General features: G+C 42.6%; 1 protein-coding gene across 27 annotated transcripts in view; it reads left to right on the forward strand.

Annotated features, from left to right (window-relative positions):
- camk2d1 (calcium/calmodulin-dependent protein kinase (CaM kinase) II delta 1) overlaps positions 1–26,350 on the forward strand; it is a 77,028-nt gene that overhangs the window by 48,681 nt on the left and 1,997 nt on the right. For 4 of the 27 annotated variants that reach the window (XM_070993354.1, XM_070993355.1, XM_070993356.1 and 1 more), the window contains exons 7-18: positions 5,380–5,482; positions 6,276–6,359; positions 8,714–8,808; positions 9,790–9,912; positions 10,016–10,099; positions 10,349–10,391; positions 12,058–12,095; positions 16,006–16,065; positions 17,433–17,477; positions 18,831–18,879; positions 26,007–26,082; positions 26,166–26,260. In XM_070993354.1, the coding sequence (XP_070849455.1) occupies positions 5,380–5,482; positions 6,276–6,359; positions 8,714–8,808; positions 9,790–9,912; positions 10,016–10,099; positions 10,349–10,391; positions 12,058–12,095; positions 16,006–16,065; positions 17,433–17,477; positions 18,831–18,879; positions 26,007–26,082; positions 26,166–26,260 (895 nt within the window). Of the gene's footprint in view, positions 1–5,379; positions 5,483–6,275; positions 6,360–8,713; positions 8,809–9,789; positions 9,913–10,015; positions 10,100–10,348; positions 10,392–12,054; positions 12,096–16,005; positions 16,066–17,432; positions 17,478–18,830; positions 18,880–25,729; positions 25,751–26,006; positions 26,083–26,165; positions 26,261–26,350 lie in introns of all 27 variants that reach the window. The other 23 variants (XM_070993347.1, XM_070993349.1, XM_070993350.1 and 20 more) reach the window with 15 other exon arrangements.

The raw sequence follows: 26,350 nt of genomic DNA on the forward strand, positions 1-26,350 counted from the left end.
GAAGTGGGTCTCTGGCACCACCTTTTTGAGGTTGGTCGGGGTCCGTGTGCAGCCCCCCTTGTCACTGTCTGATCCAGGCTAGTTTTTTCAAGTCCACGTGGTGTCAGGAGCTCATGGCTGGCATGTTTTGGACTGGTTTGCATTCCCCTCATTTATTGTTGCATTTAAAGTTGTTTTGCCCAAACACAAAACTTTTCTTTACTCCTCAGGTCATTTAATGCAACTTTTTTGCATGAAAGTATAATTTATGTCTATTGCTAAAATGACAGACAGCTTCTCCAGCTTCCCACAGCAGTATTGGGGTGCATTTGGAGAATTATGTACCTCCATGAAGGATGCCCACCTTCTAGTAATAAAGGAGTCCGTTTTGATACAGAGCAGAGATGTACGGAAACACCACTAGGCCATAAAGCAGTTTGCTGTTTAAGGTTAGAGGTACAACAGAGGTCATGGTCACTTACTGAGGTGAACTATTGTGCATTTAAGTGAGATCAAATGTCTCATCATTGGAGGGATGTTCTCGGAGTTTGGACATTATTTTAAACATTATTCCCACAGTGGTCTTGTTTCCATCTCTAATGCTGCTTTTTCTCCCTGTGGTTTGCTCCCAAAGCTCTGATTTGCCAATCAAATGAACCAGGTGTGTCTGAGGTTTGGTTTCTACCCAGTAATAATGAGCTCGGATTTTGCATTTGCCGACTGTTCTCTCCCCGTGCTCTGATTGGCTGTTGCCAGGCAGCTGCCACGGCTCACTGCTGAAACACAAAGGCAAAATAAATACAACCAAAACAAATAAGCAAGCTGCAGAGCGGAGTCACTATGGAAAGCACTGTTTGCCACATTGTGTGTGCGTGTGTGTTCATGTGATTTCACTTCTCACGATAATGATTTTGGGTAGTTCAGGGTGTCCAAAACACACACACGCACACACACACACACACACACACACACACACACACACACACACCCAGAAAAGCAATGCATAGCTGTCTTTCTAAAGTTTTGTAAAGCTTCCTAGTTTATGTGACGGGTCTAGACACATGGATTTATTGCATGCTGTCCTTGGGTGTCATAACTTTTTGTGGCGCAGTTACGGCACATAAAGACCTGCTGTTGAACTGCTGCAATTTCTGCTTTTCCTAAAGAAAGGCTGCCTCTATAGAGCCTTTTTCTTCAGCACTGAAGTGTGTTCCTGACCATGGGATCAGTATGTGACAGCAGTGTAAACTTAAGAGTACTCTGCTGATTGAGCATTGCATCTCAGTAACGTTGTTGGACTCACAATGAGGTGACTGGATGAAACTGTTTATCACAAGCTAACCTCAACCAATCAGATCAACAAACCACACGACTTAATAGGAGAGTTAGAGTCTTGTATGTCCATGTATTCCTTGTCAAAATCTGACACTCACATCAACCATAATCATATCAAATGCCGGTGGTTCAGTCAGAGATAGAAGTTTATTCTTCAACAGAGTGGAAAAGTGCGTTTGGCTCAGCAAATCACACAAGCAGCACAAGAATTGTGTCTGTTATGGTGGATGCTAACCATGGCTAATGTACCCTTGTCGAGCAGGACACCTTCAACTCAATTTCTACACTGGTGATCCCAGCCAGTCGTTGATCTGCCACTCCGTCATGCCGCTTCGTACAATATGACATCTGAAGATCTTATCTGACTGAGTATGCCACTCACACTCTTGTACAGGCACTGGTCATTTGACTGCTCTTACAAGGGCGTTCCTTGGAGCAGAGCTGCCAGCATGCACATTAAAACCTCTTGAAATGGTCCAAAACAAGGCAGCACGGCTCATGACTTTCCACTTTTGACTCGCTGGCTCCCTTTGCTGCTTGCATTACATTCAAGTCACTGGCCTGAGCATAGAGCAACTATCACTGCAAGTGAACGAGTCTACAGCATACTCACTGCAAGCCAAGATATGGTCTCTGGATGATCACTCAGTAGTGGAAAGAGTCATCTCACTCAGTTCACTCTTCATCTGTCAGCGGAAACATGGGTGGTGAAATGTTGCACCACTTATCCTTAAAGGCTTCTAGTTGATCTGCTTGGCTTGACAAATGAATGGAAATGTATGAATGAGTGGAGAAACGTAGCAAATACATACAGCGCAGAGGCTCACAGACCGCTGTATGAACCGATGTGATGTGAAGTGTGTTGTGGCCTTCAGTCACCATCTCTCAGCTCAACTGAACACCTGTGGGAAGTTTGCAGTGAGGTGTTGGACAGCACTCTCACCACCACCGGACACCAAATGCAGAAATATCTTTGGGAAGAATGATTTTCTTTCCTCCAGTAGAGAACCAATGACAGACAGCTCTGAAGCTCTTCTGGAGGTTCATGTTGGAACACCTTGCTAAGACACATTTCATTTCATTTGTCACTCAATGTCTTCACATTGTACTTTTCTTACTTCCTTATTCTCTAATTCTCATCTGACAGAAAATCCCACTAATGTGCTTTTTGGATATGTGGGATATTCCCCTTTGAGATAAAGCACTTAAAGCCGGGCGGGATGTTGTTTTTATGCCACATTTTGGCAGCATGTGCAGTGCGTACCTTTGCCAGTCACAGCAGCAGTCCTCCAGACTGAGGCAGAACCCCCAGCTTGGTTTAGCAGACTTTATGGCTCGCTGTATTAGACACAATCCAATTACAGCTATTACACACCAGCAGCATGGACAGAGCATAAATCCTGGTCAATCTGATATGAATCGTATTGTACTCACATGCAGAAAACCAGTCCTGTATTTTCAGCGTGAATACACAGTGCAATATGCCGATATGACAGCCTCACTAATGTGGCTTGTTGGTGAACTTGGCCGCATCCTGCACATTGGCATCAGTGAAATGCTTTCTGGGTGTTTGTATTTGTATTTATCACCCTCTAAGTTTGACTGTGTTTGCATGTGTGGGGCCGTTGTAGCCCTACCTACCTGCCCAAGAGCCACGCTGGAGAATAATTAGAGGCTGCCTGAGCGCTTTAAAGGTTTAGTGATTTGTAAAAGAAAGCAAGGATGCATACACAGGTGTTTAAGCACACCGAGCATCCACGTGGTACCATCTGTGTGTTCATAAAGCACTTAATCAATTCTTCCAGTGATACAGCTTCTAAAAATAAAATAAGATACAGCAGCTCATGGTGCCTTCAGTCATTTTGAGCCTTCTTGCTGGAATTCTCAAGCACATGAACTGAGGTCTTCTTTTCACAAGCTTCCTTGCAGTTAGGTTTAAAATGTGTGGTTAATTGTTAAACCTTTATCATTATCCCACTTTAATACTAATAATACCTTCTTATATGGTTTTATTACCTTTTCATCCCTATGTTCTTCTGTTTTTGTCCTGTGTGATCGATGCCCCTTTTCATTTTTTATTTTGAGGCACACTGAGTCTCCACCTGTCGAATGAAATGTGCCATATCGAAAAACAAATGGCAAATTTAAATTGCTTTCTCGTTGCAGCCGAGAAAAAAACATGGCGCCATAGCTCTGGAATGAATTAATCATATGACCTAGAATGTGAAAGTCAATTGATTTAAGATGCAGCTCGTTGTAACAACAGCATCATCTTTAGCTCTCCCTGTCAGCGCTGCAGGTAACAGAATTTTCTTGGTGATTGAACCCTAAAATGCACTTTGGGAGCCGTAGTCCACTCCAGTAGCTCCTCCCTGTTGACTTTCTCTTACTGAACCAGAGGTTCTGACTCAGCTTTTGTGCTGATGATTCTGCCAGCAGAGTTATAGAAGTGCTCCAACTGTGAGTCATTATGATTACGCTGCCATGTCACTGTGTTTGTAGCACAACAATTATTTTGGGATAAAAAAATGTTAGCTAATAGAAATTATTGTCAGAATAACCCAAATAAGACTCAAGAGTGTTCGTGGGTCAGGTCGGGGTGTGTGATTCTACACAGCTACCTCATGCCATAGCTGGGTTTTTCGGGGATGGGATTGAGGTTGGGTGCACAGTACCTGACATGATCAAACTCAAATCTTTCCTTTCCCTCTTTCAACCCTTACCTACCCTCCAGGTTACTTGATTTTTTTCCCGGGGTGAGAAGGTGTGTTCGCAGTGGGCTGGGGTAAACGGACTGCAGAAACAAAGTGTTTGCAATGACTGCATGATGCTGATGAATGCATTTCCCCCAACTCCCTCCCTCTCTCTTCTTCCCCCCCCCCCCCCAAACCTTTGCTCACAACAAAGGTTTGAGGAACTGCACGACTCAGAATTCACACATGCTCTACTAAACGCTCAAGCAGCCTTGAAATGTGAACATTGACTGATGGAACTGGTTTTCAATTAATTTCAGTGAATGACACGTCTGATGCCTTCTGGAATGAATACCTCAGGCAGTATTAAAAATCACGTGTAGGCAGAAGAGCTGTTTAAGCCATAATTCATTCTGGGCCTCTGAATACAGTATATGTATTCATCCACAGCAAGCAGTCACAAAGGACTTTGAGGGATTCCTAGATCCATTGTGAGGGTTTGCCTTGGTGACAGATACTCTCCAGTGTGTCTGAAATCTTAAGCAACTGTTGATTGGCAGAAATTCAGATAAAACGTGATGCGTGACAGAAAAGAAGTTAAGAATAAGAACAGCATGTGAGAGTGAAATATCGAGAAGAATGAATGTGTGTTCAGCAGCTCAGAAAAGAATTATGGCTTGCATGACCACTGTTGTTAAGATAACTGGGGATAATAAGTGCAGAATAAAAGCAGCTTCCCTTTGATCAGCACCGTCCTCCCCCTTATCACTGCGCAGTCCAGCTCAGTCATCTTCAATAATTTCTTATTTGGCTCCGTGAATGAAACTACTTTGAAAATGTCAGCAAACACATTATTCATCCTCTCCGTACCTTTCCCGAAGCCCGCCTCCCACCTCCTCCTGCTGGGGTTTGCCGTGAGTCACCGTCCGCCTCTCTCACCCACCAGCACGGCTCGCATTTGCCCAGTTTGACCGCAGCCCGCCAGCATCTTGTCGAATGACATCCACCTGTGCTGCTGGGCTGGGGTCAGCCGTGGCCCCTGACTGAACCTGAATGTGATCTTGACTTGAGATGAGTCAGCCGTGACTTTGCGTGCGTTCAGTCTGTTGTGTGTAGAGGCTGGACTCTGATTCTGACAAGCCTTCCTCCAGCTGGCCTGTAGCTCAGCTATTAGTCCTAACTGCTGAACGCTCAAACTTACTGTATGACATCAGTCTTAAATGTTATTACTCTGAGCTATAACAAACATGCCTGATAGCCTGTGGGCTGCCTGTATGAAAAACACAAGGAAATCTTTACCTCAGTTCAGGTTTGAGATGATATCAGTGCATTAGTGCAGCTTACTTAAAGTTTCCATCTGTGTCTCTCTAAGCCGGAGAATTTGCTCCTAGCCAGCAAGCTGAAAGGGGCAGCAGTTAAACTGGCAGATTTTGGTCTGGCCATTGAGGTTCAGGGGGACCAGCAGGCATGGTTTGGTGAGTACACGGAACCTTTTAAATTCGTTTTTTGTGATTCTGTGATGATTTTGTCAGTTATTTGTCAATTACGATTCAATAAATATCGACATGATATAGTCGGTGTGATCAGCGATTTCAGACCTCTTAATGTTTAGTTCTCTCTCAGATGACCAGGTAACATTTGTGCGCTTATTCTCAGGTGCTTTTCTTCCTAAGAAGAAAACAGTACAATGGAGATTTATTTGGCCTAGTTTTCTTAAACAGTTTTCCACAGCACCATTTTATCATCCACCTATCCAAAGGGACTAGGTGTGCCACTGCTCTCGGCTCTTATGTCAAGTTTGGATTGAATATATTTCAGGCCTGTTTCTTCTTCCTATTCCCCGCAGAGCAGAGAAATAATTGCTCTATTCCCGCAGCTCCAGCCTCCAGCTGGAACCAGTTCACTTTCTGCTCTGACTTAACTACTAGTCGTACTACGTCTCATTTCCGGAGAGTCTGCTGGTACTTTGAGGCTTTTGTAAAAGTAGGCTGCATGTCTCTGGTCATGAGCCAAACTGCATACCCACAAAGGGATGTTTTTCTTGAAGCTAGATAGCCTCACCTCATAAACTTAACTTTTATGGGACCGCTGATCCTTAGCAACTGGGAAGTGTTTTTTTTTTTTGGGAGAAGGTCCCACCAAGCTTTTGATAGACTTCGACATACAGAAGGTAGTTAATTCAATGTCAGGCTAAACAAATTAGAAATAGTGAAAGCTTCTATTAAAATAGAGGGTTTGTTCTGTATGGTGTGTTTATGTGTGTTTCAGGTTTTGCTGGGACACCAGGGTACCTGTCTCCAGAGGTGCTGAGGAAAGATCCCTATGGCAAGCCGGTGGACATGTGGGCCTGCGGTAAGACTCTGAGTTAACTGTTAATTTGTTTAATGGGGGGAAGCCTTGTGGAGCAGGTGTTTATCATGAGTTGCACACAAAATTTGTCATGGCCTGAAACAGCCAATCACAGTTCTTCCCTGGTACTGGTCAAAGGGATTGCCACCACGACTGCCACTACTTGCTAATCTGGCCAATTACAGTACTCACTTCACTTATATTGATGACCAGTTAGCTGGTTCAGTGATTTGTGTGTATGAGCCCCCATGACGCGTCCACCACATACACTTCTAGGGCCGTCTGAGTTATTATTATCCAGTTATTAATACAACCCCTTGGATCAACAAGGACATCACACAACAAAGAAGTGAATATAGGAAGTCTTAAAAGCCTCGTTTATTTGTGGTTCAGATATGATTTAGATTTGACACTGCCCACAAGTCCAGGGTGGACGGATTAACTATAGTTCATCAAGAAATAGTTTGAAACCACAGAGTGACATCGCTGTTTGAATTCTTATTCAATGAGTAATAATGGGTCAGCTTTAGAGATGTTAGCGGGCCTTGTTTTGAATTTTAGACAGAGCCTGGCAAACTGTTTCCTTTCAGTCTTCATGCTAAGCTGGGCTAATCATCTACTGCCACCAGCTCTATATTGAACACAGACACGAGACTGATAAAGATCTTCATATCTCACTGTGAGAAAGAAAGAAAGAAAGAAAGAAAGAAAGAAAGAAAGAAAGAAAGAAAGAAAGAAAGAAAGAAAGAAAGAAAAAGCGTGTTTCTTGAATACTTTTCCTTTAAAGTACTGCAGTGTGTGCTGCTGCTGATACAGGACACAGTTCACACAGTACTAACTAGTATAGTACTTTTTCTGGAGTAGAAAATATGTGAATGATAATCAAGAGCCAAAGCTACCAAAGCTGCACACTAGCATGAGGTAAATGTTTCTTTACAACATTGCTGCCAGTGATTAATATCCATCATCTGGGATTTGTATGCACCATAAAGCACTGATAAAGCTTTCTATTTAAATTTAAAAAAGCTAAAAATATACTACCACTGGAGCACCGTGGCACATCATAAGATGCAAAGTGCCAGAGCTGATCAGGCTTGTGCTAACAGCTGCTTTATCCCAAATCTGTATTTACGCCAAATAATCCTTTGCTATTTCTACCCAGTGTAGATCCCAGTTTACAACAGCAGGTGACATCATTTTCCCATCTAATGGGACTTAACCTGAACCTTTTCATTTATGTTTGATATGTTTACTTTTTCCATACTAAAACTGATCGTACTCTACCATAAAAATGTTTTCAGCTACGTCCAGACATGATCTCAAAATCATGTGTGGACTCGCTCTGACATTACTTAAAATCTCCAGAGCTACAGCTCGCAATATTTTTTTTTGCCATTGTTTTTGGTCTTTGTGAAGACGGGAATGTGATCTATTGTTCTACACACGAGAAAAGGTGCTAAAGGATGGGGGACGTACAAGCACGAACGACTCAAGGGAAAAAAAAACTTGCGCTCAAGGGAGGCAAGGCTGGAAGTAAAACAGTGGCAGGAAGTGTCGCCGGGCGGTGTGTCAACAAGCAGTGGCTAGTCGCCATTGGTGTTGGGGTTGTACATAGAAAGTAATATTGGCAGCTGTTTTGACGCGTGCTATTCAGCGATGCATTTGGCCTTCACCTTTATATACGGTTTTTCAAACGATACTCTATGAATGTCAACTCAGATTTTAGTTTAATGTTATTTCATTCAGTCCTTTCTGCTTTCTGTGTGTGTGTGTGTGTGTGTGTGTGTGTGTGTGTGTGTGTGTGTGTGTGTGTGTGTGTGTGTGTGTGTGTGTGTGTGTGTGTGTGTGTGTTGTACTCTGTAGTTTCTCTATCACAGAGGGCTGTAACCTCTTGAATTAATCATCACTGACGCTCATTACACACTCTTCTGATGGGCCAGGCCACCTGGGCCTGAGATGTCAGACACACACACACTGATAAAACACACAGACACGTGCTCGTTTCCACACACCTGCACTGACTCACTGCGTCCACAGAAACAATGGGCGGTGTTGTGTTTGTGGTCGGACTGTCTCGTGTCCTGATAGAGGCCCTTTCATCTTTTCCTGGCAAGTGGCCAGCCAATCAGGAACCATCTTCTCCAGTAACACCAGCACACACAAGCACCTTGTGTGTGTCTGTTGGCGTGTTGTTCTTTATTTAGACATCATATAATAAGTGTATGTGTGTCTGTATTATTTCAATTCTCACCTTACAGACTGTTGCTGCGTATGCATGCTTTAAAATTCTTAATGGGTCACCGTGTGAGAGGTCTGTCATGATTAACTTTGACCTGTGTGTGGGTGTGTGTGCGTAGGTGTGATCCTCTACATTCTCCTGGTGGGATATCCTCCATTCTGGGACGAGGACCAGCACAGACTCTACCAGCAGATTAAAGCTGGGGCATATGATGTGAGTTCCATAGTGACACACACACATTCTATACACTATATGTTAAAATGAGACAAATTTTACTTGACAGCTAAATCACATATTCCAACTGTATTCTCATATCATAAAGACTTTTTTCTCAAAATATCCTGACTTTATTCTCAACTCAAGTGGCCCTAATACTTCATAGTGGTTTTGTCTGATTGAAGCACGCAGATACATATTTTTCAGCTAAAAGACTCAGATTTTTGCTGTTTCCTTACCCAAATCTAAGTTGTTTACACTCATTTGTGTAGCGCTTTGACTGTCTCTTGGCAAACTGGACCACTGCAGGCAGGCTGTAACTCTGTAAACAGTGTGTGCTGTCTGTTCTCTGTTGCTCAAGCAGCCAGAGGAGTGGGAGGAGTGGGAGGAGGGGAAGGAAATGGAGATGGATGGAGTATGGTCTGATATATTGTTAAAGCATGCACTGTGATATATGAGCTTTGTCCACTCTCTGTTGTTATTAATGAAAGTGATTGAAAACTTTGGGACTCAGCAGCTCATTTTTAAATGCCTGTCAGTTAAAAACACTTTCAGTAGATGTGTAATTGTAGCCAGGACGGACTGGGGATGTGATCCATCATCACAAACACTTCCACAGCACTGAGCTCTATTTGACGGTTAAAAATCAAGACCAAATAGCATTACTTATCTTTCCATATTAAGACCAAAACCACTTTCTTGATGCCTAAAAAGATGTTTTTGAGCAATGTTTTGATGAGTGGGTTCGTTCTATTTGAACCTCATGCAGAGGACACATTCCCACCAATATGTTCCACTACCCCATCTTTGGTGCCAAGAAAAGTAACGACAGAAACAAAAACAATTGCTTAACCTCTTGGTCTACACCAATCTTGCTAAATTGTTTGTCTCCATAATATCTGTATTAGATGCAAATGAATAGTGTAGATGCTTGATGGGACTCTAGAAATGGTTTCTGTGATGTCATTCCTGGAACAGTTCCCTTCTCCTGAGTGGGACACCGTGACTCCAGAGGCTAAAGACCTGATCAACAAGATGCTGACCATTAATCCAGCCAAGAGAGTGACCGCCACAGATGCACTCAAACACCCCTGGATCTGCGTAAGTGTCCACACACACTCAAATGCAAGCAGATCCTCTTCTAACAAAAAAGTGTCTGTGAGCACACCGTGTAACCCCACACGCTGTCTCTCTGTGTTTACAGCAACGCTCTACTGTGGCGTCTATGATGCACAGACAGGAGACTGTGGAGTGCCTGAAGAAGTTCAACGCCAGAAGGAAACTCAAGGTGAGTGACAACGGGAGCACATATACAAGACGGGGCCAATCACTGAGAAGCTGCTGCGTTCAACTCTCAATCACTGATGAGAAAGTGACTGGAGTTGGTATTTTTCTTGAAAACGCTGGTCCAATTTGTTTTTAAGATGATAAATGCTGGAAGAATCCGCCAAATCCAGTCTCAGGCACCAGAGTATCTAATTATTAACCTTTCCGCCTGTGTAAACAGTGGTTTGTTTGTCCATTTCTCTCTCCCCAGGGTGCTATTCTGACCACTATGCTGGCTACTCGCAACTTCTCAGGTAGGACTGAACCAGTAATATTGAAGACTGACGGCTAATGCTTGGTCCTTAACGCTGTTACTGAGGACTTTTTTCTCCCCTTGATACCCCCTTAACTCTGTCTTTATTATGTATTTAGGCATTGTTTAAATGCTGCTCTTTTGAGTGCTGTGGTTTTTCATATTCGCTGGCCTTTAGAGCCCGATACGCCCCATCTGTCCTCCCTTTTCAGTTGCTATCAACACAGACTGAATGACCATACAGATCGATGCAGTCCCATCTTCAGGTCCCCTTTTTAAAGGGCAAAGCACTCAAACGGAGTTCAGCGTTATTGATTGTTTTTCTTTGTGACAAATGATAGCCAATCCTCCATTTGTTTCATTCACGCTCATTTTATTTTTATAAATTCTAAACTGTCTTTTTGGCAGTATTCAAACAATGTGTTTTACTTTTGTTTTTCTTCCTTCCTCCTCTTGTGTGGTAACTCATGTGAAAGGTAAGAGTTCTCTGTGTAGTTGGCATCTCTTCAGTGTCAAACCGCACCGTCAGGTTTGGTACTGAGGCATGTCACGTCTACTAAAGCACCGGTATAGAGCTTTCAGCCGACAGTGCATCCATTGGTGGTCATATTGTAGGAAAAGAAAGCATCTTTTGTTTCAAAATTCCAGGCCTTTCTGTCGTCTGAACTGCTCACACGACATGCAAATGATCAGGAGGTGCCGGTTCTGTAAACGCACACTCAGCACAAAGTAGCATAAGTCATACTATTGAGCCACTATTGCCACAGGTCCCTGTCAAAGAGTTAAAATAAAGGCATGATATATACATTTTATGACTACTGGGTTTAAATACATGGCTCAAATGCTCTCAGTTTTGTCAGTTTTTTCAGTCATTATCAGTCACAAAAACCAGCAGAGAACAAGCATGCTTGATCTGATCGTGTGGTACTGACAGTATGGCCTGAACAGTGGATGTCGTTACAGTTTTCATACTGCAAGTAGCATTATATCACTCAAAAACACATTCCTCCAATATGGCTGCTAAAAGATATTTGCTGTCACTGCAAAGCCTTTATCAGTTACTAAACATGCTGATGTCTATGCTTTGACACAATAAACCCCTCACCACCACACAGGATTCACAAACCCCGGACACCCCCAATCATCTGTTCGTCTCTCAGACTGTCCCTGCATGTTGACTAAAAAGCAGGTGGTCTTCACTGGCCACCGAAACCTGAAGACGCAATCACCCCTCCCGCCATTCCAGCTGACTTCCTGTCATCAAACAGAGCTGTTTTTGGCGTGTTTGACATAAAACATGTGCGTGCTTGAGCGAGAGTGGGCAGAGAAAGGGGAAGAGAAGCTGCAGAGCTCGGTTCTCCTCCCGCTGCTGCTGTGCCTGCCTGCTGCTGCTGACAGTGCCTCCTGCAGCCTCGTCAGATGGATCTAATTGCATGTTCCCGGCTGATGATTCACTAAGTTTTATTTCATCTCCTCACTTAATTTGCATTTTTCTCTTCTGCTTCCAATTCTAACAGGGCCCACTTTGAGGTTGCTAGTAATTGTCCAACCTTGAATAGACAGTGCATGCGTGTGCTTGTGTGTGCGTGTGTGTTGCGTGTGTGTTGCGTGTGTGTTAATTCCAGCTGCCCACTGATTTCTTTGCACTGTTTTTTTCTCAACAGCAGCCAAGAGCCTGCTGAACAAAAAGCCAGATGGTGTCAAAGTAAGTTCGCTCTCGCTCTTCACACTCCTCTGTTTCCACTTCTTGCTCACAGCTGACGCGTTCTTTACTTTTGTTGTCCAGGCCGCGGTGCTGCATGTCACCGCACCTCAGCAGGTCTCAGCTCATGTTAAAGCGCTCCTCTTTGAGTACTGTAGCATCGTCAGTGAACTGAAACAACTCTACTGCTTTGCCAAAAATAGGAGATCAAGTTTGGTGAAATCAGTCCTTCCCGAGTGGGTGTGACAGATATTTGCCAATAATTATCCCCCTGTGCATTGTCAGTGTGTGTGAGAGGAGGAGGAGGAGCATCTGTTGTCTCAGTTGAGGGAACTGTTGGAAGCTAATAACTGATGATTAAATTATGATTCAAGGGTGGGAGATAGGCTTCATCTCTTCATTCCCCACTCAGCTGTCATATGATGGAAATCATCCATCGACACCACCAAGAAAAGTGTGTGTGTGTGTGTGTGTGTGTGTGTGTGTGTGTGTGTGTGTGTGTGTGTGTGTGTGTGTGTGTGTGTGTGTGTGTGTGTGTGTGTGTGTGTGTGTGTGTGTGTGTGTGTGTGTGTGTGTGTGTGTGTGTGTTCATCCTATTCCCACCCTCCGCCTCTAAATCTGTTATTCATTTTCACCCTTGTTAAGGATGTTGATGAGCCAGACTGTCTCTTCTCCCAGCACAATTATCCTTTTGAGGGTTTTTTTTTTTTTTCATCATAAAGGGTTGCTCCACCCAAATCACAGAAAAACAATCTAGCGATGCAGAGCGCTTCAGGTTCTTGGAGGAGCTTTGGAATATCTGCCTCTGAGACTGGTGCCACTAAAGGGCAGAAAATCCAAAACAAGATGTCTGGCTTAGCGTGCTACCAAACAGCCTACGTACACATTCAGCACTCCTGAAGCAACAGCAGTATTCATTTTAAGTCATGTTAAATGTACTAAGTATATAATATGGAAGTCCAATGTTCACTTTCCTTTTAGCTCTGTTTTGGTCTCCTCCAATGCTGAGATATCTGGCTCTTTAGCTGCTACATTCATGTATATTCACCAGCTCTTCCCTGCCTTTGTCTGTTTGGTCGTGGGCAGATTATCAGAAAAACAAGGTTGAGAGCGGTGAGAGTGAACTATTTAGTCACTATGCCATAAAACCAAAGCCGAAAAAAATCGTTAAAAACTTGCAGTGATTGCTAATCATTTGGTTTGACATCTGCACTCCTTCGAACCCTTTTGCCTCATCACAAAGTGCTTCTCTTTCGACTCTTCATATTCCTTTCAGCTTCGGCACTGAGGTATTTCCCGTTCAAACACACTTCCCCTTTAATTGAGCCTCCCTGAGCCTCTCTTTCTGTTGATGAGCTCCTGCTGATGGCGGTCCTTTATTTGTCTTTTCACAAACTACTGTTTCTGCTTTCATTAATGTGACTCGATGCAGATGGCAGGATGGAAAATTGTTCTGGGGAAGTGCTATCACACCAGCTCTTAATGAGCACAAATGCGCATTAAAAATGTCATTAACTGATTATGGGGCTATAATCACTACTCTATGGTATCATCTTGAACTAATGACACTTTTCTGAGTTAATATTGATCACCTATTTCATGTCGTTAAGAAGGGATGTTCTGATACATATGATAGCTTTTTTCTTATGGCAAATGAGCCTCTCCATACCAGCACTGCACTGCATTAGGTACATTATGGATACCATAAAGCCAGATGTTCTGTTTAGTCTAAAAGCCATCTTTCTAAAATAAGGCACAGGTTCATTTTATCTCCTGTTTTGTTGTGGCTGCTCACCACAGAAAAGGAAGACGGACGGTACAGAACATTTGAGGGTATGTCTGAGCTTGCTGCTGCTTGTTAGCCAGACTAGTGAGCGGTAGTTAGCAGTAGAAAACCCCTGGCATTTAAATTCCACCACAGTGCTGCTTTAGGCTGGGGAGGCACCGCATGACGGGACAGAGTGAAAACCACCCACCCTGAGGAGGTGTGGAGACTGTAGCTACACCTTCAGGATACCCTCTGCTCAACAAGGTGACACTGGGCTACTCTGCTCATACACTGATTGATATTTTGGACTGATTTCAAAGAGGGACTAAGTGCTTGAAAACTGAAACTGAATCAGTCCAATTAACTACAAAAACCTTTCAAGCATAAATTAACTATACCACTTTGCTTACATTGGTGTTGAGCAGATCAATAGAAAGTCTTTAATCTTCCATCTGTGCAAATACAGGAGAAGGACTTTTTTAGTGCTGCTTGAAATACTTCTTTTCTATTAATATTTAGCAAATTGGAGTTCCTGGTTGAGAGCGTGAAGCCCAGAAGTCACACTTTGCAAGGGCATGTGTGTTAAAAGGATCAATACTGTATTAACTGGTAAATCAATTGTCATTAAATATTGTGGCTGAAGTTAAGGGTCATGTTGTGTGTCCCCATCATAAGAACAAACCTTAGAGAAGTAACAGTCTGCAGTTAGTTTTTTTCTTTCTGCATAGCATGAAATGGATTACTTCAACATCTGACCCTCTTCCTTGTACCTTTAGAAAAAAAAATAGTACTGTAGCTGCTGTCTTGTTATAGTAATGCAGGTAAAATGGTACTGAAGAGTCTGTTACAGGGGATGTTTTTGTCAGTGATTATCTTTGCATGCTCAGGATGTGATGTTCACATAGTACAGAGAGTAACCTCATTATTCACATTCCTGTATACATCACTCTGTCAATTTATTATATTTTGCATCCTTGAAATTAATTATATTGAAATTTATTTACAACAAGCAACACACATACCAGTGAGGATCCCAGAGCAGAACAGGCTTCATATAACAACAAAGCTAATGCTGGCTGAGCAAGCACTGCAGTTTAAACAAAAGCAACATAAAGAAACAGTTACTGGCACCCAACATACGATTGTCGTTATTTAGTTAGCTTCAGATGAGGCTTAACATTAAGATGTTGTCTCTGGATTGTCCCTGAGTATTACAACATGAGTCAAACAATATAATGGAAGAAAAGGCTGGACTACTGACGTGGCATTTCAGGCAGTTCAGGAGCAGTGTTTTCTGTAGGGGATAATTCCCAGCGTGGACTTTGGGCGTTTGGAAATTTACAGATGTTTTACATGCACACAAAAGCTATAAAACACACTATAAAACCACAAAAAAGCATAATATCGCTACTTTAAGCTGTGTGATGAGAGTATACTAGGTGGATAGCAGTAACCTGTGGAGTACCCTGCTGCTGCCAATTCAAAATACATCAGAGTTTGCAGGGCGGCAGCCATGTCTGCATCCACTCAGTGTTGACGTCTTTCTTTTTTGATTGTGCTATAGTTTTTTAAAGCCGTCCAATCAAATGTGAACTTCAGGGTCATTTCTTGCTCAAAGATAGAACTCATGCAGGAAAACACATCAAGCATCAATATCTTGGAGAATACTGTATCATCTCCAGTGTCTTATCCAGGTCTTTTAGGCTTGTGAACAGCTTTAACAGAGTTATGGGAAGCAGAAGGCACAATACCATAATCCGGTTTATAGTTTATAGTCCATTTAAGAAGTAGAAAAGTCAGTTTCAAGTTTTACCACATTCACCATTCATCTACAGACTAACTGGGCTATTTGTCTGTCTCCATCTAACGCTACTTTATTCACTCTTCTCTTGATGATTCTGTTTTTTTTATACTGTTGGGGTCTTAACTGCAGGAGGTTTATCTGCTTACCCTGTTCTGTGCTGGATCGGTCACATACATGTGACATACACAGTGACGGCCGCCGGTCTTGGCAGCAGCTCTCGAGCACAATCCTCCACCTTTCCCTCCACAGCAGCTGCTTGAAGAGCAATTGTTTGGACACTAAGCCTTGTCACTTCTGCCCTGTCCCGTCTGTCTACCTGTCTGTCCACTCTGTCCCTCCAGATCAACAACAAGGCCAATGTGGTCACCAGCCCCAAAGAGCCTGTCCCCACTCCTTCTCTGGTACACTGTCTGCCTGCCTTGCTGCCTGCATGTTTGCATGACTCTGTCTCTGTCTGTCCGTCCATGTTGAACTCCATGCCTTTCTCACTTTGTTGATGTTTTTGGTTGTTTTTGTTTTTTTGTTTTTTTTTTCCATAAAGCTTAAGAACCACAAATGTCTGTATGTCTGTAATGTAATGATTGTGTAACATGAGTTGTCCACACGCACTTCTGGAGTGATTTATTGCACATTGTCACATTGCTGTACTTGGGCTACATTTTCCTTTGTTGTTGATGATGGCCCCATTGGTAACACTGGGGGCATTTCATATTCTGTTGCCACAGCCTTCAAGACTTTGTTGCCAACCAAACTGGAGACAACACTGGATTGCTATTGAGTTGAGTTTTGTTGTGAAGTTTGAGGAGCCACTTTCCAGGAGAGTATTTCCTACCCCTGGAAATTTGGATGGCCATGGAGCGTGCCATGGTCATCCAAACGATAGAATTTAAACTGTCTATGCAAAAAAAAAAAGAGATTTTTACTTCTGGAGATTTTGGACACCCCAGAATATTCCTTCCCTTTCAAAGGGCACATGCACTGTAGCCATGCACACCTTCACAAATGCAGCAATGGCAACAGCATTATCCTGAGGTGGTGCTGAGAACATGTACTTGTGTCAGAAAACATGATCAGAACTGTGATGATCAGAACAGAGAGTTCACCTGCAGATGGGGTTTCAGTCAAAGCAACATCATGTAGCATCTGTCACTGGTGACACAATGATACAACACCAGTGTGCAGCTCACAATTTTACAATAGCATGTACCGTTGATGTGAGAGGGAAATCCATCCTGACATTTTATTTCTGTTTGATCTCTTTCATATCTGGTTTGGATGATTTCTTAAATCTCTTCAGTAACTCTTCAGTATGTTGATGTATCTGTAAAGTTGGATGTGACTGGTCAAATATCTGTCTTTTACATATTCATGTAAACCTTTCCTGGATGTTTGTCTTCTCTGGCTCTTTGCCAGGAAAGGCATACAGAAGTATGTGAACAGATCATTGACCATGACGTTTGTGTTAAATGTCATTTAATGTCATCTTTTTTGTCAGTGTTGGGTAAAATTTGATCATCTGTGGTGACTTGACTTGATTTGCTTGATGTTCAGGGAACTTAGCAGTGCTGCAATCTGCTGTCGTGATTCTGTTGTTAGTGCTGGCAAGCTTTCCCCCAAATGGCAATTATGGAAATTTCCCCCACTTCCTTCCTCACTTTTCTTCTTTTCTTGTCCTCTCCTGAAAAATACTGTTCTGTCGAATGTTCTTCCTAACTCACTTTCCTTCTGCACCAAACCTCTCTTCCTACTGTTGGTCCTATCAAATCAGGAGCCTCAAACCACTGTTATCCACAACCCAGCTGATGGAAACAAGGTATACAGCTGACCAGATGTTAGTCTGAAGCTGTAGTTTGCGGCTGATGTGCGCACCATTTAGAGTAAAGCCTTAATGTTGCTTCTGATGATGGTGTTTGTGTGCCGTTTGGTGTTAGTGACACTCGACATGTCGTGATAAAACAAGGGACTGCGGATTCTGTATAATATCGCATGCTGTTGGCAACTGTTGCATGTCATTCTTGATGTACAGCTGGTCTTCTATGTGTACAACTTTCTGTATTGCGTATTATTCTGGGTATTTATGCCATTGTTGTGTAAAATCCCAACATGAGTTTGAGTCATCTTACATGCCAGCGTTGAACAGTCTGAAAAGCATGTATGACCATTGTCGTTGTGACATCATAGTGAGTTTTACAGCTGTGTGACAAAGGGATTATGCATGCTGTTGGAACAAAACAAAGACCATGCAACACCATGGATACCAAAGCTGTTCCAAACCAAATCATTAGCATAATAGCGTGGAGTCTATGTGATTCGCCTGTGCAGATGTGTGGATCTACATTATCATGTTTAATCCATTAGATGACAGTGTGGGAACACACGTGCATGCCTGTATCTTTTGCTTTGTGCAGTGACATGATGGTGTTGTAGCTTGTACTGTAGCGTAGTATTCAGCATGTGTTCTTGTGCATAGTGAAGGTGTTGAAGAGTGCACAGCTGTTTGCTTCGCTCATATGTACCAATGCATCGTCCACGACTAATGATAGGATCATTATGCAAGTAATGTGTCATTAAATGTAACATATTCCTTGTTTGACAAAGGGATGAAAAGGAAGAACATAATGAAGTATGCTTTAGGGGTGAAGTGCAGAATCCACTCCAAGGACAGTTAGTTTGGGCGATTGGTAATGAGAAGATGGTACTCACTAAGCCACTGAGGAAATATTGACATGTCCAACAGTAAGTTGAGACAGATCAAGAAAATGAGCACTCAGTCGGACAGTTCGTAAGCAAACCTTCAGTCAGCCAAACGTATTAGTAAAACAGTCCAGAAGGGAAAAATCACTCTTTTCTTCAAGCTGAAATTACAAAAAATAAGAGCCACATGGTTAATAAACCTTAACTATCCTTTCATATCTTGTTGGTATTTAGAATTTGCATCATAAAGTTAAACAACAAGGGACTGATAATTTTATACAGAAGGGGGTTTTAAACAGTGTCATGCTCGTTCACTCAGTTCAAAGTCTTTTACCCTAATGTCACAGCATAATAGATAAAAGTCTGTTTGCTTCTAATCCCAAAATTGGATGATGATGATGATGATGATGAAATGACGTGTTGTTGGTGCTTTTATGTCGGCTGGTTATACTCTTTATTTGTCTTTTCACAGGAGTCCAGTGAGAGTGCCAACACTACCATCGAGGATGAGGACGTGAGAGGTAGGACGGCTCAGATTAACCCGCACAAACTACCCGTCTGTTAGCAGGACCACTCTGAATTTTTTAAGCAAGTGCTGCAGATGAAGTCTTTACATCACAGTTAAAGGTCACCTTTCTTTCCCCTTTGGGTGCACAGGCTCTCATTACTCTTAGGTTTGGGCTAACCATGTTTTTCACTTGATAGCACCTGGTTACTGGTTGTTTCTATTGCATGAATGTGTTGCATGTTTATGTTTTGCATTACTTATTGTCTTTCAGTTTTCAACATGTTTCATTTCCCATGATCCATTGCTTCATTGTGCATTTCATGATTGTCCTAGTACCATGTACTTAAAGCATGGCCAGGGTGGCCATCTAGGGGCCCTGAGGTGAAGATTAGCTGCAGAAATATAAAATATATTTAGCTTGTATACTCTGGTGAGACTAACTGGTGTCTCACCTGTGACTTTGTCACTCCCCACAAGGAAACGGCAAATCCTGCTGTAACGAGTTTAGGATGGACCTTTGCACTTGATTTCAGTGAAGTTTGTATTGTAGACAGTCATTCAAAGAGTCCAAAGGTTGGAAAGACTTAAATCTATCCTCATTTTTAGCATTATGTATAAGTATTTTTCCTCTCTAAGGCTCCTCACATTCATATCTTTCCCTGCAGAGTGTGTGTGTGTGTGTGTGTGTGTGTGTGTGTGTGTGTGTGTGTGTGTGTGTGTGTGTGTGTGTGTGTGTGTGTGTGTGTGTGAGAGCATATGTGCTTCTATACTTCAGTGCATACACAAGCCCATTAAGGGGCATGGCACTTCCATTTATAATGGCCTCCATTGTTATTCGTGGCTGATAGGGTCGTCATTCGTCAATGCTCCAATAACCTTATTCAGCGAAGCTTTGAAATTGCTTTACACTGCTCTACTTGTGATGTGTTCAGAAGGGAAAAGGGTGTCTTCAGTTTTTTTTCCTTTTTTTTTTTAAAGAGATTTTCCTTTCATCATTTCTTTCTGCTATTATTCGTCTACATCAAACTATAATACAGCTGTTTCTCTGTCAGAGCCTCAGCCCACAAAGACAGTTAGAAATCTTAATTCAATTAGTGGAGAATTTTAATCATGACATCTTCTGGGATTTCAACAGCGGTCCCTTTGTGGAGAAACAAAAGGACAACTAATATTTCCTAATTCTTGAACGAAAGATGGATGGCGTCTTGTTCGAGTGTCTGATTTGCTTGGTGGAGAACAAACTCCTCAGCAAGCTGAAAGCAGAACATCCATGATGTTGTAAATGTTACTAACATGTTAGCAAGCAGTTATCTTGTTACACACCCACAAAGCTTCAACGTTCTGTTGGGGTGGTGCTAAGCTAAGCTTTTTAAATGCATCCCACAGCAACAGTTCAGACCTACTTGTGTCCACACGGGCAGAGAGAGGAGATTGATTGTGATCTTTTCATCAGACTTTTGGACAGTTTCTTCAGCTGTTATCTGTGCCGCTCATGCTCCTGCATCATCACCTTCTACCTGAGAACACACTCTTCCGAGTTTAATCTCTGATCATTTTCACATGCTCCGTCCAACCTGACTTGTTCTCAGCTGGTGGTAGAAATGAGGGCTTTGAACAAACTGTCATTTCCTGCATGCTTGTCATTCATTCATTCTTCATTTCATGTTTTCCTTCCCCTGTCATTCCTGCTGCACCCACTGCACCTCTCTGCATCCCTCCATCCCTCCATCCATCCATCCATCCCTCCATCCATCCATCCATCCATCCATCCATCCATTCTTTTGACTTCCTCTGGTGTGCCCTGTTTTACCTTAGCTCACTCTCCCGAAATCTACCACCTTAAGAACTTAGACACCTCTCACCAGCCTTGCTCCTCCTCCTCCTCCTCCTCTTCCTCTTCTTCCTCCTCCTCTTGCTGGTACTCTCCTAGCGTTTGGCCCAGTGGTGAGGAGTGCTGCCAGTACATCCTGAAGGCACTGGTGGCTGCCTACCTGCTCCTCTTCTTCACATCTTCCTTTCTGGTCTTTTTCTCTGACCATCCCACCACATGCCACTGCGGCCCCCGTCACACCCCCACACAGGGGCCCAGTCCCCAGCTCAGGGTGCCCCTGCCCAGCCAGGGCCCCACCGACTCCCAGTGTAAGTCCACTTCGCAGTGCTTGGGAAGAAACCACAAGCTTCCGCTCCTTTTGATGTCACTGAGTGTAGAAAGAAATAATAAAAAAGAATAAGGAATAATAAAAAGTATGTGAGGAATTGGTGTAAATGAACACAGAAATGACTGCTTGACTGCTCCTTTTGACTGTTCAGTTACATTTTCTAGAACATTGAATCTCCCAGTTTGAAGGTCTAAATACCTTGTCCACTCTAACCTTGTGGTGGGGCGAATACTGGCTCATTTATTTATGTATTTATCCACTTTTGTTTTCTAGCAAATAGCCAAAAAAAATTATTTTTTTTAAGGCTGTATTGTTTTGATTGGGAGAATGTAACCTCAGGTTGCCCAGATTAAGAGGGGAAAAGGGTAGGGGTGATAACCAAGAAAAACATCCAAACATAACAAAACCCTGCATCCTGACATCCATACAAAATAAAATAATCAAACAAATATGGAATATAGAAGAAGAAGATCAAGCAGTAATAAAGTCAAAAGAGAAAGTTAGGGGGAAACATTGGCGTAGTAGTCTTAAAGTAGATGGTAAATTATTGAATTCCAAGTTTTCCTCAACATGTCTTTGTTTCATTTTACACATGGGCCCATCGTCATGTCAGTGGAATGTCATGACAATGCACCACTGGCCCTGAAACACTGGCCGCTCTGAGATTGGGTAACCATTAACCTTTCATAGGATTCCATCAGTGGCTGCAACACAAATGATCATGCTGACAATGAAAAAGGTAATACTGTATACATCTGCACATCTGTGCCTGTCTGAAGCACACATTTCCTTCACATAACCAGAAAACAGTAAGTCTTGTTTTTAATAAAAGGAACTACTGTATGTAGAGTTCAGCTGTTTATTAATTAGTATTAAAAAACCAGTTCAGTACTGACGATCCACGTGTGGAAAGGTTCCTCATACCAGGGTAATTATTGGCTGTCTGCAGGGCTGCTGAGCAGATCATGACATTCCATGAAGCTGCCGATCAAGCCGGGGGGGCAGCTGAAGTAGTTTACCTGAGCGGATAGCATGTATACTGGCCTTCCGGTCTGTTGATGATTATGATAAACCACATAGACAGTGCTGCCATTAGTGATAAGACAGAGTTTCTGAGTCTACTTGTTTAACTGTCTTCAGTGAATCTACATTGACTGCCTGAGATTTTAGCACAAAGACCACATTGTAGGGTGTTCACAACGTTTTTGCTCAATGATATTTGTACCTTGTGCGTAGTGCGTCACAGCTATGATTTATTACTTATTACAGAATCAAAAGAACATGACGGGCTTTACAACCTGGATTTGGTCCGGACTCAGTGCTTGTAACAAGTGTTCAGTGCTCATAAAAAGTCTGGACTAAACAAACCTCTGTGGGATTTACAAATAACTGAACCACACCTCAACTGCTGTGTGTGAGTGCAGCGCTGCTGTCTCATAGCACCCCCCACAGGTCAGAAGCTGTCATGACACTCTAACATCTCTTGAGCGCATTTAAGTCTGTGGATCCCAACCTTTTTCATTTGAGAGCCCTTAAAATCAGCCATTGTCTTTTTGTGTCCCCTCCTCACAGGTTATGCTCTTAATGTTTAGATGAGAATGATACATTTAAAGATTTTAAGTGGCTGCAACTGAAATATTTTAGTAAAAAGTCATGGATCTAACAAAGACTTTGTATAACTTAAGATTAATGTATTTTATAGGCTTGTAGCAGTCAAGTCAAAGCCATGGCCTTGGCCTATAGTGGGACTGCTCATCACTCGGGCCAGCTAACAGGTTTAAGTACTTGTTGGTAACAGTTAATGTTTGTCTGCAAGACAAAGTATTAAAAGCTGGCATTGAATGTCGGCTCACATTTGGAGTCTTGTTTCTTTGTTCTCAGATCAGACAGTTCCCAGTTTAAATCCCAAAGTGGCTCATTTTTCAGTGTTAAATAAAAATGTTTTTGGAGGAAAAAAATGTTTCCAGTTGTTAGAGAAAGGTATTAAAAAAATGTCATGATGTTATTTTGTACTGGCTCTAGCATTAGCTTGGAGCTGTGAAAGCAGCATTCAGGCATTCGTCTCAGATAACAATCCAAACAGAGGCAGCACAAATATTTGAGGAATGTTTTTGTAAATAATAACATATAGTCAATAGTGTGTGTGTGTGTGTGTGTGTGTGTGTGTGTGTGTGTGTGTGTGTGTGTGTGTGTGTGTGTGTGTGTGTGTGTGTGTGTGTGTGTGTGTGTGTGTGTGTGTGTGCATCTCATCCTGTGGTCACAGTTCATGGTTCTGTGCTTTGTTTCTTTTGGCTCAACAGTCCGGCTGTTACCCAAGAAATCAGTTCATCTGCTTAGTTTCTTTACTCTTATCACCATCTGCTACACGTGTGTGTATGTTTCTATCCATTAGCGTGTGTGCGTGCAAACCCTCCATCTTTCCATACATGCTCTAATAAGAGATCCCAGAGGAAAAGACTATGTATTATACAGCTGACAGACACTCAAAGAGCATTACTTCCACTCCACAGATGCTATGGAGCATCACAGAATCCTACAGGCTAAACTCTTCATACTGCTACTGCTCATATTCATCCTGAGTGACGCTGATAAATACTGTGGAAGAACCTCTTACTTCTTTGTAAATGACATTGACTCAGACTGGAGTGTAGAGTGACTGTCAAGCAGGATTTTATTTCTTTTCTTCTCGCGTGTTCACAGAGTTAAAGGAGAAGTGAAGCAATCTGAAAGTATGATCTACATCTCAGACAATAAGTCAACAACAAGACAAATGAGTGGTGTGTCTCCAATATATAAAGGTTTGCAGGATTAAGTGTATATTGAATAGAACACATTTTTTCTCTCATTTGGCTGCTATAAACTCTGACAGTGCATCATAATCTGTTAGTTCATAGTTTGCATGAAAACCTTGCAAAGAAACTAATAACTAGCAAGCTGCTAACCTGTTTTCTATAAGAACTGCGTTCCAGAACAAGGGAGTTAGCAATGTAGCTCAGCCTTAGTCCATTAGTTAGCCCATAGCTTTGTATAGAAGGAGAACCTTAAAATCATCCTGAATGTCACAGGAAATCGTGCAGAGCAGGTAAAACTGGACTGATGTGCTCTCTCCTCTTGGTTCTGGTTAATAGCTGAGCTCTCTGTGTTTTGTTTTGTTTTGTTTTGTTTTGTTTTGTTTTGTTTTGTTTTGTTTTGTTTTGTTTTGTTTTGTTTTGCTGTGTTTTGTTTGGTTTTGTTTGGTTTTGTTTTGTTTTGTTTTGTTTTGTTTGAGAGGCCAATAAATAGTGAATTACAGTAATTGAATTGACTTGAAATAGAGGCCAGGTAACAAAACTGGGAAGTTCAGAAAGCTCGCATCAAATGTCTCGTCACATTCAGAACCTTGTTTATTCATTCTTTGGTCAGGTGCTTCCCAAGTTAGATTCCACATTTGCTCGTTTCAGACTGTATTTTATATCAGCCACTGAGTCCCAGAGGAGGAGGATCCATACGTACAGCCATGAAAAATAGCAACAGGAAAATGCCAATGAACAGGAGTGAGATGGACACAGCTGTGCAGGTCATTGGAAGTGGACATACACCATTTTTACACCGAAATTAGCCCAGAGTTTGCCTTTCAGTTTTTTTTTTGGTTTGTTTGTTTTTCCCCTCATGTGTCATGTTCAATGTCTGGAACAGTAGAAAGCCCCAAAGATGAGTGTGAAGAGCTTTCAGTTAACTCCTCCCAAGTCTTTTTAAAAAGTCTCACAAAATGGAATCAGCTAAAGTATCGGACTGTAACAGAAATACTAGAATAAATGTAGTTACTGAAGCTTCATCTTGCGGTCCTGGTTGTGTGCACCAAGCTGCCAGACTCGACTCCAGTTGAAGGCTTCAGGTACAGTTAAAGCAGCCCAAAATCTAACCGTGGGAGAGCAATGGTCCATTAATGGAAGGTTTGATCCTCAGTGACAGCTACACATCAGCATGCTGAAACACTAATTGCTTCTGGTGTGTGTGTGTGTGTGTGTGTGTGTGTGTGTGTGTGTGTGTGTGTGTGTGTGTGTGTGTGTGTGTGTGTGTGTGTGTGTGTGTGTGTGTGTGTGTGTGTGTGTGTGTGTGTGTGTGTGTGTGTGTGTGTGTGTGTAAGTCGGTTTGAACAAAGCATCAAGTATTGAGCAGTTTCCTAAAAGTTTCTAAAGGCATTTTGGCCCCATCAGCTAACTGATAGTCTCTGTAAACATGGCCAGTACTAAGTTTGCTATTTGCAAAGTAAAGTCCAGTTAAAGTCAATTCAGCTGTGTCAGGCTTTCCTGAAAACAGCCAATCAGCAGTCAGCAGTGTGTGTCCTGCGTCTCTTCCTGCTACTGTACAAGCCCGTCCGATGCCAGAGCTGCTGGTTTCTGTCTCAAACAAACAACAAGGGAACATGTTTAGCCTCTGTGCAGTCAGTGTGCTGCTTTTAATGTCACTCCATGGAGTCAGTGCACAGCCCCGGCAGCAGACTGTGAGTGTTCAGTTAGCCGGGAACAACAGTGGACTTGAAGCTGATAAAGGTAAAAATGGAGTGTGAGTGTATGTGTGTGTATGTGTGTGTGTGTGTGTGTGTGTGTGTGTGTGTGTGTAGAAACTCCACCACATCGTCTGTAAACTGTTAATGTCATTAGTGGGTGTACTTTGAGCAAGCCTCAACAACAGCACTTATTCTCTCCATTCATTGTTTCCTAGCTTACCTACTTAGCATGAAAGGTAATTTTGATGTTGTCATATGTCGCTCCATGCTGACTGACTTCCTGCCCGTCTGCCCTTCATTCATTTCTCTGTGACGCTGTATTCTGTGTGTTTCTGGAACTGACGTGTCCCTGAACGTTCTGATGTTGTGATTTTGGGTCGATGTTGTGCTCATGTTCCACTTTGGTCCATTTTAACTTTAATTTTGTGCTTCTATTCATAATCATCTGGGGTTGTGTGTCCACTCTGACGCCCTTTTGTCTCTGTGTCTCAGCTCGTAAGCAGGAGATCATCAAAGTCACCGAGCAGCTGATCGAGGCCATCAACAACGGAGACTTTGAGGCCTACACGTGAGTTCAGCTGCTCTGATTGACCTCAGATATCTGACACTCCCAGTCCTTGACGCTAACATGGCTGTCTGCTCCTATTTCAGGAAGATCTGTGACCCCGGCCTCACGTCTTTTGAGCCTGAGGCCCTGGGCAACTTGGTGGAGGGCACCGACTTCCACCGCTTCTACTTTGAGAATGGTACTGTTTCAGATGCTCGAATGACACGTCACAAACGTATTTTTAAGATTGTAAATCTAATAAAAGTGTGGAGACCTTTCCTTCCCCCTC

The sequence above is a fragment of the Chaetodon trifascialis genome, chromosome 23, assembly GCF_039877785.1.
Source record: "Chaetodon trifascialis isolate fChaTrf1 chromosome 23, fChaTrf1.hap1, whole genome shotgun sequence".
NCBI lineage: Eukaryota > Metazoa > Chordata > Actinopteri > Chaetodontiformes > Chaetodontidae > Chaetodon > Chaetodon trifascialis.